Source organism: Eumetopias jubatus, unplaced genomic scaffold, assembly GCF_037043125.1.
Source record: "Eumetopias jubatus isolate StellerSeaLion01/CBP00866 unplaced genomic scaffold, mEumJub1_p1.0 scaffold_12, whole genome shotgun sequence".
Lineage (NCBI taxonomy): Eukaryota > Metazoa > Chordata > Mammalia > Carnivora > Otariidae > Eumetopias > Eumetopias jubatus.
Genome location: NW_028274818.1, coordinates 4,745,812 through 4,758,669, shown reverse-complemented (window position 1 = coordinate 4,758,669; position 12,858 = coordinate 4,745,812). Strand labels below are relative to the sequence as shown.

Genomic DNA, 12,858 nt, shown 5'->3' with positions numbered 1-12,858 from the left:
TTGGGAAGAGAGACAGTGGGCTGTGGGAAGATTTGGGGCTCTGGGGACAGACGGGCCTGAGCTCATCAGACATTGGCCACTTAAAAGCTGTGTGGCCTTGGAGAAAATGCTTAACGTCTCTGAACCTTCAGTTTCTCATCTGTTAAATGACACCATCTGGTAAAATATGCTGTAAAGACTAGAAATAACATCCAAAAGGACCTTACTATGTAGGCATCTATTGGGGTGATGATGAATGGCAACATCTCCCATCTCTCAAGCATCAGGAAGCAGTAAGTCCACTCCACTCCCAAATAAAGGGGAGAGTAGTTTTCCTCCAAAGCTGCCCTAGGCCTTTCCGCTTTCACATAGCTCAGTCTGACCTGTGGATAGATTTAGGGGAAATGGATCTGGAGAAATCAGGCTGTGAATATGTCCAAGTGGGAGGAAGGCATCTTGCCGCCCTGTTCCTGGGCCAGCCCTGGAAGTACTGGGAGGGCTGTCCTTTGCCAAAACTCTGAAGCGGAGGGCCTGGGCTGAAGGGCGCCGCTGGACCTCGCAAGGTCCCGGGAGACCGGTTTGCCACCCCCTCCAGCAGAACCAGAGGGAGTGGGTTAGGGGAGGGCGCCGTGGAGGGCGCCGTTTCTGCTTCAGAGTTTCTCTGGTCTCTGAATGTGGCTTCAAATGAGCACCTCCTCTGAGCCAGGCACTGGCTGCCTCCAAGGAAGATCTGGTCTGGCCTCTGCCACTTTTCCTCTTGGAGCCTCAGTTTCCTCCTCTGCAAAAGGAGGCAGGGAAGGAGTGCGAGGGGGAGAGTAGGAGCCTGGGGCGGGTAGGGGGTTGGAGGGTGAAGGCGCTAGATGGGCTCTGGGGTGGCTTCCCAGGGACGCCCCTTTGGCAGACAGCTTTGCAGACCCGGCTGTCCCTTCTCCTATCTGGGCCCACCCTTCCTCCCCACTGGGCACCTCCCCACTCCCCACCTTCTCGGGGCGAGGGGAGACAGAGCTCTCCCATCCTCCCACCTCCAGGGCAGGCCCCACTCTGCCCAGTGCCAGGGACGTCCGCCTCTCCTCACGGGAAACAGAACGTCTCAGGAAGCAGTTCAAAGAATCATTCAAAAACACAAGCAAAACCCCGTAATTCCCTACCTCCTATTACGTGTTATCCCGTGCCAAGAACCTCATGTGCATTATCTCACAAAAGCCCTTCGGGGTGGATGTCATCCCACCTAAAGGTGCTGACAAGAAAGCAGGCTGAAGGGAGTTAGCCAACTTGACGGGATTCCCAACCAAGAAGTGACGGCGCCCAGACGGCGCCCTCCCCTAACCCACTCCCTCTGGTTCTGCCGGAGGGGGTGGCAAACCGGTCTCCCGGGACCTTGCGAGGCCCAGCGGCGCCCTTCGGCCCAGGCCCTCCGCATTCCGGAACTCCTGGGTCCCGCCCATCCCCACTCGAGCGGGGCTTGCGGCGAGGCCTAGCGGCCCGGGGCAAACGACTGGATCCTAAGTGCGTGGCCGGTCACCTGACCGACCCCGAGGCCCCTGCACCCAACTCTGAGAGAGAAAGGCCGGCAGGTGCAGGGTGGGGGTGGGGGACTGGGTAGGGGTTTGGGGGAGCCCGGGTGCCGCCCCTTTGTGTCGGCCGGGGTAGGGGCGGAGCCCGGACCGAGGTGGGCGGAGCAGGGCCGGGGTCTGGAGTCCGGGCAGGTCCGGGGTCGGGGCGGGTCGGGGCCCGGGGCAGGGGTCAGATCGGATCCGGGATCCGGGGCCCGGGGCCCGGGGTCTGAGAGGGTCCGGGGTCGGGGAGCGGGGCGGAGACATAACAGAGGTCGGGGTGGGTCCGGCGTCCGGGGCGGGGGTGGGGGGGGGTGGGGGGTGGGCGGGGCTGGGACCGAGATCGGGGCGGAGCTGAGCCGGGACGCCAGGGCGAGGCCAGGGTCAGGCGGGGCCGGGGCGGGGCTTGGGGCGGGGCGCGAACGGTCGGCCGAGTCGCCGCGGAAGGAGGGAAAGCGGTAGGAAGAGGAGGGGGAAGGGGGGGGACTTGGAAGCTCCCGCGCCGCTCGCCTCGGCTCCGTGCACCCACACCTCGCGGCTCCGCTTCGTGCCCTCTTCCCGGGCATGCGCCCCCCCAGTCCCGGTCCACCCAGAGCCCGCGCCGACCCCCGTAGCCTCCCCAAAGCCGGCCGCGCAGGATGGGCGCCCTCGGTCCCTCGCCGCGGCTGCCGCCGCCGCTGCTGCTGCTAATGCTGGGTAAGCCGGCCCCCGCCCCGGCCCCCCACCCCGCCGGGAGGTGCCTGCCACCTGGCGCCCAGCCCTGCCCGCCTCCCCAGCGTTTCGGAGCCCCTAGCACCCGCTACTCCGTCAGGGGCGCCTCGAGCCTCCCTCCCTGGGCTCAGCGCCCAGCGGCCCTGAGTGGTTGCCCGCCGAGCCAGTCCCCAGCTCTAGGCCCCTGGCTGGGGCCCAGTGAGGACCCACCGAGGTGCCACCTGCAGGCCGCCGGGCCAGCCCCACTTCTCAGCCGGCATACTCCGGTTCTGGGGTCGCTGCGCCCAAATGCTGCGACTCCCTCTGCCTCACACTGAGCATGAGGCCCAGCGCTGGGTGCCCGCCCTGCGTGGGCAGTGCCGGCCCGTCTTCATAATTGCCAGGAGTTGGCTGGAGGCCCAGGGGCCGGTTCTGCCCGTGATCTTTGAAGTTCAGTCTCCCCAGATGGTTCCCCTTCCCCCAGACCTCATCATCTGTGGTTTGGGGCAGTTCCCCCTGTCACCCCCATCTCCATCCTGGGCCGGGTCTCCCTTTGCCCACTTTCCCTCTCTCAGGTCACACTGGGCTCTGTAGCCTCTCACTGCTCGTCACACCCCCTTAATTCCCCGCTCCCTGCCTCAGGAGAAACCAGGCTCCATGGAGACCGATGCTGGGATCTCCAAGCACCTTGGGTCTGTGGGGGTGGGTGTTCCTGGTGAGGTGTTCTGGCCACCGCTGCATGGATGCATGAGAGAGCACCTGGCAGCGCAGTTGCTTCTGGTCTGAACTGGAGGGTTCCCTTTGGGGCTGGTCCGGGGAGGAGTATGGCTTCGAGACAGGGAGGCTGCCTGTACAGATGTTTGGGAGACGGAAGCCCTTGCAATAAGGGCGCAGAGTGGGCCGGATTCGGAGCTGCCATAGTCAAGGCAAAGGCTGACGTAGCCCCAGCGGCCTGTTTCTAGACCAGAGCTCCACTGCAGCACCAAGCAGAGCCTCCCCCTGGCTCCATAGGTCCCCGGGCCCTGGGGAACTAGAACGAGGCCTCTCCTTGGGGCCCTGGGTGGGAGGCAGGAGGAAGTTGCTGTGGGGCCCGGTTGCCTAGCACGTGGCTGGTTGTCCCCAGTGGGCAGCGTGGAGCGGAAGAGCCCAGGGGAGATGGGGGTGTGTGGTGCGCAGACATGGAAGAGCCCGCAGAGATCTGAGTGCCCACTGCGTGCAGGCGCTTAGGTTCATTCTGAAGAGGAGGAAGATGAAGTGATTTGCTCCAGAGAGCCCATCTCGTGAGCGTTGGGGCTTGGATTTGAACCCAGATCCGTCTGACTCCAAAGCAGGTCTCTGCCCCACCTCCCCTCTCTGGCTGGGGAGAGAGCTGCCTAGCAGCTGGTTTCCTGGGGCGGCCTGACTGGCCGACTTTCCCATGGCGATCCCAAAGCATCAGCAGCTCTGGAGCCAGGAAGGTGGGAGGGGGCCCTTCTGAGCAGAGTCTGCCCGGAGGCCCAAAGGTGTCAGCTCATCTGTCTCCACCATCGCCTAGATTATGAAATGCCCTGGGGCAGGGCCCTCCTGAGTCACACACTCACTCGCTGTCAGAGTGGAGACTGTCTTGGGAGAGGAAGAGATGTGTCAGTGCAGCTGTGAATGAGGATGTGGCTGGTGCCCAACCTCCTGAGGCCCAGCATGTGCTTTAACCAAGCGACCACAGGTGCCTCCCTCCTCCCTGGACTCAGCCGCAGGAAGAAGGGGCTGAGAGCCCAGCTCAGGTGGGAAGGTCAAGGGGAGCACGTCTGGAGGGGCTGGAGGACAGAGTTTGACCACAGACTTCGTATTTTCCTCCAGCCTCTGTAGAAAGGCTCTGGGTATGCCCCTGGGAGTGACAGACATTCTGGTTGGTGAGGTCAGGCCCCTCGGGCCTCCCCTGGGAGTTTCCCATCTTCCTCCCTGGCTTTGTCCCTCTGCGGGGGCCTGCAGAGGCCATCTAAGGATAGTAGGATCTTGGTCAAGACATTACACTTCTCTTGCCTTACATCTCTCGTCTGTACAATGGAGGCAGGGGGCTGACCCAGCCCTCCTTCCTATGGCCTGGAGTTCTGGGATCTTATCCAGTGGGGCTATGGAAGGATGGAAGGAGAGAAGGAAGAAGCAGGGCCCTCTGAGGGACTCAGGAGTATCTGCTGGGGCAGGATGAAGAAGAGAATTTTGGCCTCTCTCAGGAGAGAAAGATGGGAAGGGACAGCTGGGGTTTGCACCTCTCAACAGAGAGGGAACCTTATGTAAGTGAACGCACACCATATGCAAATGAAGGCTTTTGTTAGGGAGTTGGGAGGGGGGCACTGTGCCTCAGCTGGGCCAGCCAAGAAGATGGGCAGGCCCTGGGGGGAGGGGTGGGGGCCTTCTGCCCCCAGAGGCCAGGGCAGAGGCTGGTTCTTGCCCCATAAGCCTCAGCTGCCTCTGCAGCCCTGTGGGGTGGGAGCAGCAGTGAGCTCATGGCACAGCTGGAGGGGGGAGGGCATTGTGTGGTGAGAACTGGCTGGGTCTGTGCCCTGTCCTGCTCGGGCCACTGGCTCTATTGTCTGGAGTCCCCTGGTCCAGGTGACACAGCTGAGCCAACCAGCCCTTCTGTGCAAGAGTTTGCCAACTCCCCTCAAACAAAGGAGAGGGCCATGGGGTCTCAGAATCCCTTAGCTGGAAGGCCCCCCTGACCGGGCCCAGACCCGATGGGAGTGGGGAGATGTGGGAGGGAATCGAGGTACAGCTGAAATCAAGGAGGGAGAGCAGATGGGCCTCTTTCTGCCAGTAGGTGCCTTACTTCTGGCCCGCCAGAAATGGGATGTTTCTGGGTTCTGAGGCAAAGCCGGGTTCTAGAACCCACTCGAGATCCAGGTGTCTCGCCTCCCAGCAGCATCCTTTCCCTGTCCTCAGGGCAGGGCCCCACCTGGGTCCCCACCTTCCCCGGGTTTGCTCTTTATTGGGCAGGAAGCCAGAATGGTGCTGGGAGCGGGGGATAGAGTGGGGACCAGGCAACTCCAACTTCTCCTGTCCTTCCCTACAGGAGTCCAGTGCTTTGCCCGGGAGGTGCTGGTCCCCGAGGGGCCCCTGTACCGCGTGGCTGGCACGGCCATCTCCATCTCCTGCAATGTGAGCAACTACGAGGGCCCTGCCCAGCAGAACTTCGAGTGGTTCTTCTACAGGCCTGAGGCCCCCGAGGCTGCGCTGGGCATTGTCAGTACCAGGGATACCGGGTTCTCTTACGCCGTCTTCGGGCCCCGCGTGGCAGCTGGTGAGGTGCAGGTGCAGCGTCTACAGGGGGATGCCGTGGTGCTCAAGATTGCCCGCCTCCAGGCCCAGGATGCGGGCATTTACGAGTGCTATACGCCCTCCACTGACGCTCGCTACCTGGGCAGCTACAGCGGCAAGGTGGAGCTCAGAGGTACTGGCCCTGGGGCGGGCGCAGGCCCGTGCGCCCGAAAGGCCCAAAGTCAGGGCCTGGAGGGACCTGCCTAACCGCCCCTCAGGTTTTGTGGCTGAGGAAGCTGAGGTCCAGAGAGGTTGTGTGGCTCGCACAAAATCACCCAACAAGTTAGGGGCCAGTCGGGGACTCTAACCAAGGTCTCTTCATTCCAGCCCATCGGTCTTCCTCTTCTGTGGGGCTACCTCCTGGGAAAGGGAGAGCCAGTCCCCTGCATTCCCTGCTGGGGGGAGCCCGCTCGGGTGAAGGGCCTCCATTCCTAGAGACTCCAGGATGCAGATCTGGGGGTGGCGGGGGACGAAGCAGAGGTAGGGTTAGGAGGAGTGAGACCATGTGACATTCTTGCTCTCTTTCGTTTCTTTGTCTTCTGAGAAGGCAGACAGAGCCACTTTTCTGTGGTCCTGACAGGGGTTAGTTCCAAACATACGGGTGAGTAGGCGATGGGCTGGGCTGTGAACTTCAGCAAGCATTTATTGAGTGCCTGGTGTGTGCCCGGCACCGCTGGGTCACAGAAGAGATAACATAAGATGAGCTCTGCCCAGTAGGAGCTAACCGCGGTCCATTTAGGGAAACGGGTTGTACACAGGGAGGGGTGACGAGGGCCACCAGCTCACAGCCCTCCCTCACTCCAGCTGTTCTATCCAGTTCTTCCAGATGCGCTGCAGGTGTCTGCTACCCCCCCGGGACCCCGAGGCCGCCAGGCCCCGACGTCGCCCCCCCGGCTGACAGTGCACGAGGGGCAGGAGCTGGCCCTGGGCTGCCTGGCGCGGACCAGCACACAGGAGCACACACACCTGGCGGTGTCCTTCGGGAGAGCGGTGCCTGAGACGCCAGTGGGGCGAGCCACTCTGCAGGAAGTGGTGGGGCTCCGGCCGGACTTGGCTGTGGAGGCCGGGGCTCCCTATGCCGAGCGGCTGGCTGCAGGGGAGCTGCGGCTGAGCAAGGAGGGAGCTGAACGGTACCGCATGGTGGTGGGGGGCGCCCAGGCGGATGACGCGGGCACCTACCACTGCACGGCGGCCGAGTGGATTCAGGATCCCGATGGCAGCTGGGCCCAGATCGCGGAGAAGAGAGCGGTCCTGGCCCACGTGGACGTGCAGACACTGTGTGAGTGCCACACACCCCACGGTGGGAGCTGGGAGCCCTGGTATCTTGGGGGGGGCCACGGCCGAAGGGGGCACTGATGGTCACCGCCTGACTCCAGGGAGCCCATCTTCCCGAGGGAGCGGGTCCTGTTAGCGTCCCTTCCCTCCCTCCCCTGGCGGGTTCTCTCTGCTCAGAAGTTGGGTGTGGAGAGAGGAGGGCCATGGCTGAGAGGTGAGAGGCCCTGGGTGGTGGGGATGGCCGTACCCCATGAGGGGCAGAGGACCGGCTCGCGGTGCTGCTGCGGGGGAGGGGGGGAACTACAGCGGGGGAGTCATGCTCTGTGCCCCCTCCCGCCTCCGTGACACCCCTTCCCTGTCCTGTGTTTCAGCCAGCCAGCTGGCAGTGGCAGTGGGGCCTGGGGAGCGTCGGATCGGCCCGGGGGAACCCTTGGAACTGCTGTGCAACGTGTCAGGGGCCCTGCCCCCACCGGGCCGCCATGCCGCCTACTCCGTGGGCTGGGAGATGGCCCCTGCGGGGGCGCCGGGGCCTGGCCGCCTGGTAGCCCAGCTGGACACAGAGGGTGTGGGCAGCCTGGGCCCTGGCTACGAGGGCCGGCACATTGCCATGGAGAAGGTGGCGTCCAGAACCTACCGCCTCCGGCTGGGGGCTGCCAGGCCCGGTGATGCGGGCACCTACCGCTGCCTTGCCAAGGCCTACGTCCGAGGGTCTGGGGCTCGGCTTCGAGAAGCAGCCAGTGCCCGCTCCCGGCCGCTCCCCGTGCACGTGCGGGAGGAAGGTGAGGGGGGCGGTGGCTGGGGCCTCTCCCGGGGTCGGGGCTTGCGGAACCTTTTCCTTCTGCTTCTGGGCTTCTCTCCCTCCACATCGGCTGCCACCACACCCTTCTCTCCCGCTCCTCTTCTTCGGGATTCTGGGAGCCCCTTGAGCTCCCTGGGGTGCTGCTTGGCCAGCGGTCCTAACCCCATGCCCCCCTGGCCCCACGTCCTTGTTCTGCAGGCGTGGTGCTGGAGGCCGTGGCATGGCTGGCGGGAGGCACCGTGTACCGTGGGGAGACGGCCTCCCTGCTCTGCAACATCTCCGTGCGGGGCGGCCCCCCAGGGCTGCGGCTGGCTGCCAGCTGGTGGGTGGAGCGGCCCAAGGACGGGGAGCTGAGCTCTGGCCCTGCCCAGCTGGTGGGCGGTGTGGGCCAGGACGGTGTGGCGGAGCTGGGGGTCCGGCCTGGAGGAGGCCCTGTCAGCGTGGAGCTGGTGGGGCCCCGAAGCCATCGGCTGCGGCTGCACGGCTTGGGGCCCGAGGACGAAGGCGTGTACCACTGCGCCCCCAGCGCCTGGGTGCAGCATGCCGACTACAGCTGGTACCAGGCAGGCAGTGCCCGCTCGGGGCCCGTCACGGTGTACCCCTACACGCACGGTGAGTGACCCCTCCACCCCCCCCCCCACCATTCAGCCCGGGCCCTTCTTCTGCCCTTTCCACGTGCTTCTCTTGCTCCTGTTCCCCCTTCTCCTCCACGTCACTCCATACCAAGAGTCTCGGACACCCACTTTCAGCCCTTTCCGGCCCCAGCATCCCCGCTGACTGGAGTCAGGGCCGAGGGGCAGGGGAGGGCTGTCTGTGAGTGGAGGACGTGGGGCCCACAACCCAGTAGAGAAGGCGCGGGGAACAGGTGTGGCAGTAGGAGCAGGGCGGAGGCCCCCAGGCTGAACCGAGCCGTCCACTCTCACCCAGCCCTGGACACCCTGTTTGTGCCCCTGCTGGTGGGTGCCGGGGTCGCCCTAGTCACCGGCGCCACCGTCCTTGGCACCATCACCTGCTGCTTCATGAAGAGGCTGCGAAAACGGTGATCCCTCGCTGCGCAGGTGAGAGAGAAGAACCCCAACCTCGTCTTCTCCCCCCCCGACCCCGGAGTCCTGAGGTGAGCTGCCCCTCCCCACCCCAGCTGGGGAAGGAGCAGGCATCGGGGCTCTGTCCTCAGCGCACCCACACTGTCTCTCCAGTTCTTGCAGGTGTTGACTGTCTGTCAGCCCAGCTCCAAGACTGCCTCTGGTTGCCTGGCTACCGCTTCCTCTGTCCCCCTTCCTTTAATTTATTTGACCTCCCCCACCCAGAGTGGGGGACGTGGCCCCCACTCCCCACTCCTTCCTTCCTGACTCCTCCCTCTGGCCTTCTGTTCTTGGTCTCATGCCCAGCCCATAGGGAGGCCATTCCCTGTCCTAGAATTAGTTTTTCTAAAACGTGAATAAACTTGTTTTATAAAATCCAGGGCTAGCTGTGTCTTCCCTGCCCTGGGGCTGAGGTGTGTGGCAGGGCGGCTGTTGGGGGGTTGACAAGCTATTCTGCATGACCCAGCTCTCCCTTCCCACCACAAACACCATCTGGCCTCTGTGGGCCGTGCCACCCACCCAGGAGGGGACACCTGGGTCCCATCTGCTGCCCGAGCTGCCGGTGCCTTCCCAATCCCTGCTGGGACTTCTGCTCGGGGAGGGGAGCACAGAGAGGGGGTGAGTTCACTGAGCCCGGCCCCCTCTCCCAGCCCTCTCCCACGCTGCAGGGCAGGGGCCTCTGGGGGAGGCCTTTTCTAGTTGCCCATACCACTCTGCCTTCCCATTTCTTGGTCCTCCTCCTCTTGGACCTGAGCCCTTCCAGGCCCTGGGGCCTCAGCCTTTTACCTCCTGATCTTCATTATTCTGTCTGACGGCAGGGGAGCAGGAGCCCCAGAGCACAGCCCCCGGGGTGGCAGCGAGGACAGCAGTCGGGGAGGGCCTGTGTGTCCACAGAGCCCCTGCCTAGGTCCCCCCCGCCCCCCGCAGCCGGCATGCGCCCCCCCGCCCAGGTCTTAACTCCCCTCCCCTCCAGTGCCCCAGGGGTCCCCTGAATTTGTCTTTGCCTCAAGATTCTCTGATCTGAGAATTCTTAGTTGCTCTGCACCTTAAGGGGCACCCAGTCGACTTCTTTTAATTCAGTTATTTAAACATTTATTGAGCATTACTAGTGTGCTAAGTGTTCTTTTTACAGAAGTGGAAACTGAGGCCCAGAGAAGTGGTGTACCTTGCCCAGAGTCATAGAGCTAATTAGTGACAGTGTCAGGAGCACACTCCGGGGCCCCCGACTCCTTGCACTCTACACAGTGGTGCCCTGAGCGGTAACTGGGTGGCATGGATACAAACAGCCACCCCTCCTGTCCAGACTCACCTGTTTCACTGAATTAAGCCTAATGACCCTGCCCCACACTATTTGTTCTTGAGGGAACAGCTGATGCCGGGGCTCAGTGACCCCATCTTTGACTGATGGTGACCCAGGTAGCCCTGTGACATGAGGCAGAGATGTTTCTCTGGGTGGACCCATGCTGGCAGCTCCCTCTGACCCCCTTCCCTGCTTTCGGGAGGCCCAGGGACCCACAGGACCCTGGCTCCCCGGCCTGGAATGGAGCAGACAGGGCTGCTTTCCCCCGAGGGGCTCAGCCCTTGGTTAAAGGACAGGAGCAGGCTGTGGCCAGGACCAAGAAGCAGAGGTCACTGCTGGGCCAGTGCTGTGGGAGTGCACGCTTGCCTGGACAAACGCTTTTCTCCCAGGAGGCCCGAGGCTGGCCTCAGGCCTATCCCAACCTGTCACTGCTGTCCCCTCACCATCCTGGAGGGCTGCCCCCGGTGATTCCGATGACCAGGACGCGGGTGGAGGTAGGGTGGGAAGAGTGTCTCCAGGGCCTGCTGGCCTGGCGGGGCAGACAACAGGCCACAGACACAGCCAGATGTTCGGCCTCCTTGCTTCTCGCTCGCATGTCACCCACATTCAGTCCTGCCTCTTCAGTCCCACAAGGGGTTCAGTCTTGGGCCGCTGGTGCCCTCCCTGCTCCAGCCCCCGACCCCTGCCCGGGAACCCCCTCGAGGACGCCTGACTGCTTCGGTTTCCCTGTCTTGCCTATGCATCTTCCCCGAACACCATCCCCAGCTTATCACTGCACCATTTCCCCTGATGGGTGAGTTCTCAGGCCCAGAGTTAAACTCGTCAGCCTGGGTTTCAGGGGCCCCTTTCCCACTCATGATAGTCCACCCTTTACCGTCCGGTCTCCTCCCCCAACAATCCTCGGTTTCTCCTCGGCTCCCCCACCCCCAGCTATTCCTCAGCTTTCCCCTCAGTTCCTCCTCAGCTTCTCAGTTCCCCCTTAGCTGCTCCTTCTTCCCCCTCAGCTTCTCCTCAGCTCCCCCTCAGCTCCTCCTCAGTTCCCTCTCAGCTTCTCCTCAGCTCCTCCTCAGTTCCCCCTCAGCTCCTCAGCTCCCCTTCAGCTTCCCTTCAGCTTCTCAGCTACTCCTTAGCTACCCTCAGCTTCTCCTCATCTACCCTGAGCTATTCCTCAGCTTCTCTTCAGCTCCTCCTCAGTGCCCTCTCAGCTTCTCCTCAGTTCCCTCTCAGCTTCTCCTCAGCTCCTCCTCAGTTCCCCCTCAGCTCCTCAGCTCCCCTTCAGCTTTCCTTCAGCTTCTCAGCTATTCCTTAGCTATGCTCAGCTTCTCCTCATCTACCCCTGAGCTATTCCTCAGCTTCTCTCCAGCTCCTCCTCAGCTTCTCAGCTATTCCTCATCTCCCCCTCAGCAACTCCTAAGCTATTCTTCAACTCCCCCTCAGCTTCTCCTCATCTGCCCCTCCGCTACTCCTCAGCTTCTCAGCTGCTCCTCAGCTTTTCCTCAGTCCCCCCTCAGCTACTTCTGATACGACTCCCAAGTCTTTGTGTAGAGCAGTGGTTCTTAAAGTGTGGCCCCCATTCCAGCAGCATCAGCAGGACCTGAGAACTTGCTAGAAATGCAAGTTTTTGATCTCTACCCCAGACCTACTGAGTCAGAAACGCTGGGAATGGGGCCCAGCAGTCTGCTTTCGCAAGCCATCCAGGTGACTCTGACGCACACACCAGTTTGATAACTGCGGCTTACTCATCCTCTGTGCCTTACTCCCCAGATTTCTGATCGCCAAACCCTCCTGCCCTCTGCTCCGAGGGATGGCTCGGGTTCAGCCTGAACCATACCTTGTTCAGTTGCCACAGGGGCTTACTTCCCTGTGTTCCCAGGTGCACTGCATTCTGAGGATAGGGACGGAGGCCTCCGAATGCCCACCCCACTATGTGGGGTCGGTGTTCTGGGCTCGGTGTGCGTCCAGTGAGTGCTGGGAAGGCCCTCTCGCCGTGCCCCAAGACAACTCTGCTTTCCGGCGGGCCCCTGTGTCCCAGCTCTAGTGAACTCACTTTCTGGATCTCCCCCTGGCCCTTCTTCCTCCTCAGAACGCCCCTCTCCCTCTCCTGCCTCTGCGGTGCTGTTTATGAGATCGCATTCTGCTCCCAGAAAACAGCCGTCCCCGGTTCTCCCGTCCCGGGCCCCGCTCTGGGGCCCCACCGCCTGCTTTCCTGCGCTCGGGGGGGCAAGGTCATTCACACCCTGCTGGGCCACCCCTGCAGGCTTCCATCCTCCTGCTCTCCCGTCACCGTGGTAGGGGTGGAGCAGGGAGGGCACCCTCGTCTCAGCCCACCTACCCATCCAGCCTTCTCTCCTCTGGGTCAGCTCGGGCCCCTGTGTCCAGTGAGACAGGTGTGCCATACACGGGGAGGCTGGCTGAGGAGATGAGTGGGGACTAAAATCCGGCCCACACTCTGCTCCCCAAGCCATGCCCTCGGGTTGGGGGTGGCATCAGCCTGGAGGTGAAGGGTGCCTTTTTAGAATTTGCACAAAGATGCTCTGTGGGTTAGCAGCAGTCCCGAGGGCACCACCTCTGTCTGTCCGTTTACCTGTAGCCCCCAGCGTCCCTCTGCTACCACCTCCCCACCCGGCCCACAACAGTCCGTCCTTCCGTCCATCCAGCCACCCCTGAACAGATGTGAGGGTCAAACACAGGCTGCTATGTTCACCCGTCCCCGCGCGCCCTGAAATCGGACCCCTCCCTTCCATCGGATTCTAGGCTTGAGAATCTGAGGGGGCGCCCCAGCTTCAGCACATTCCCAGGGCTCTTGCCTGCCTCCTTCTCCACCTCTGACGTGCAGCTCCCAGGTACCGGTGTCTGGCCCTGCCACAGGGGTCTGGAGGAAACCGG

General features: G+C 62.8%; 1 protein-coding gene across 2 annotated transcripts; it reads left to right on the top strand.

Annotated features, from left to right (window-relative positions):
* The first annotated feature begins 1,996 nt into the window (after nucleotides 1-1,996).
* On the top strand, nucleotides 1,997-9,047 carry IGSF8 (immunoglobulin superfamily member 8). 2 transcript variants are annotated; one of them, XM_028090998.2, is made up of 7 exons: nucleotides 1,997-2,228; nucleotides 5,272-5,649; nucleotides 6,334-6,795; nucleotides 7,163-7,570; nucleotides 7,789-8,202; nucleotides 8,518-8,648; nucleotides 8,787-9,047. In XM_028090998.2, the coding sequence occupies exons 1-6, from the start codon at nucleotides 2,171-2,173 to the stop codon at nucleotides 8,631-8,633; spliced, it is 1,836 nt and encodes a 611-aa protein (XP_027946799.1). In that variant the 5' UTR covers nucleotides 1,997-2,170; the 3' UTR covers nucleotides 8,634-8,648; nucleotides 8,787-9,047. The 2 variants fall into 2 exon arrangements, with proteins under 2 accessions (XP_027946799.1, XP_027946798.1); XM_028090997.2 differs by having other exon boundaries at nucleotides 8,518-9,047.
* Nucleotides 9,048-12,858: the final 3,811 nt, after the last annotated feature.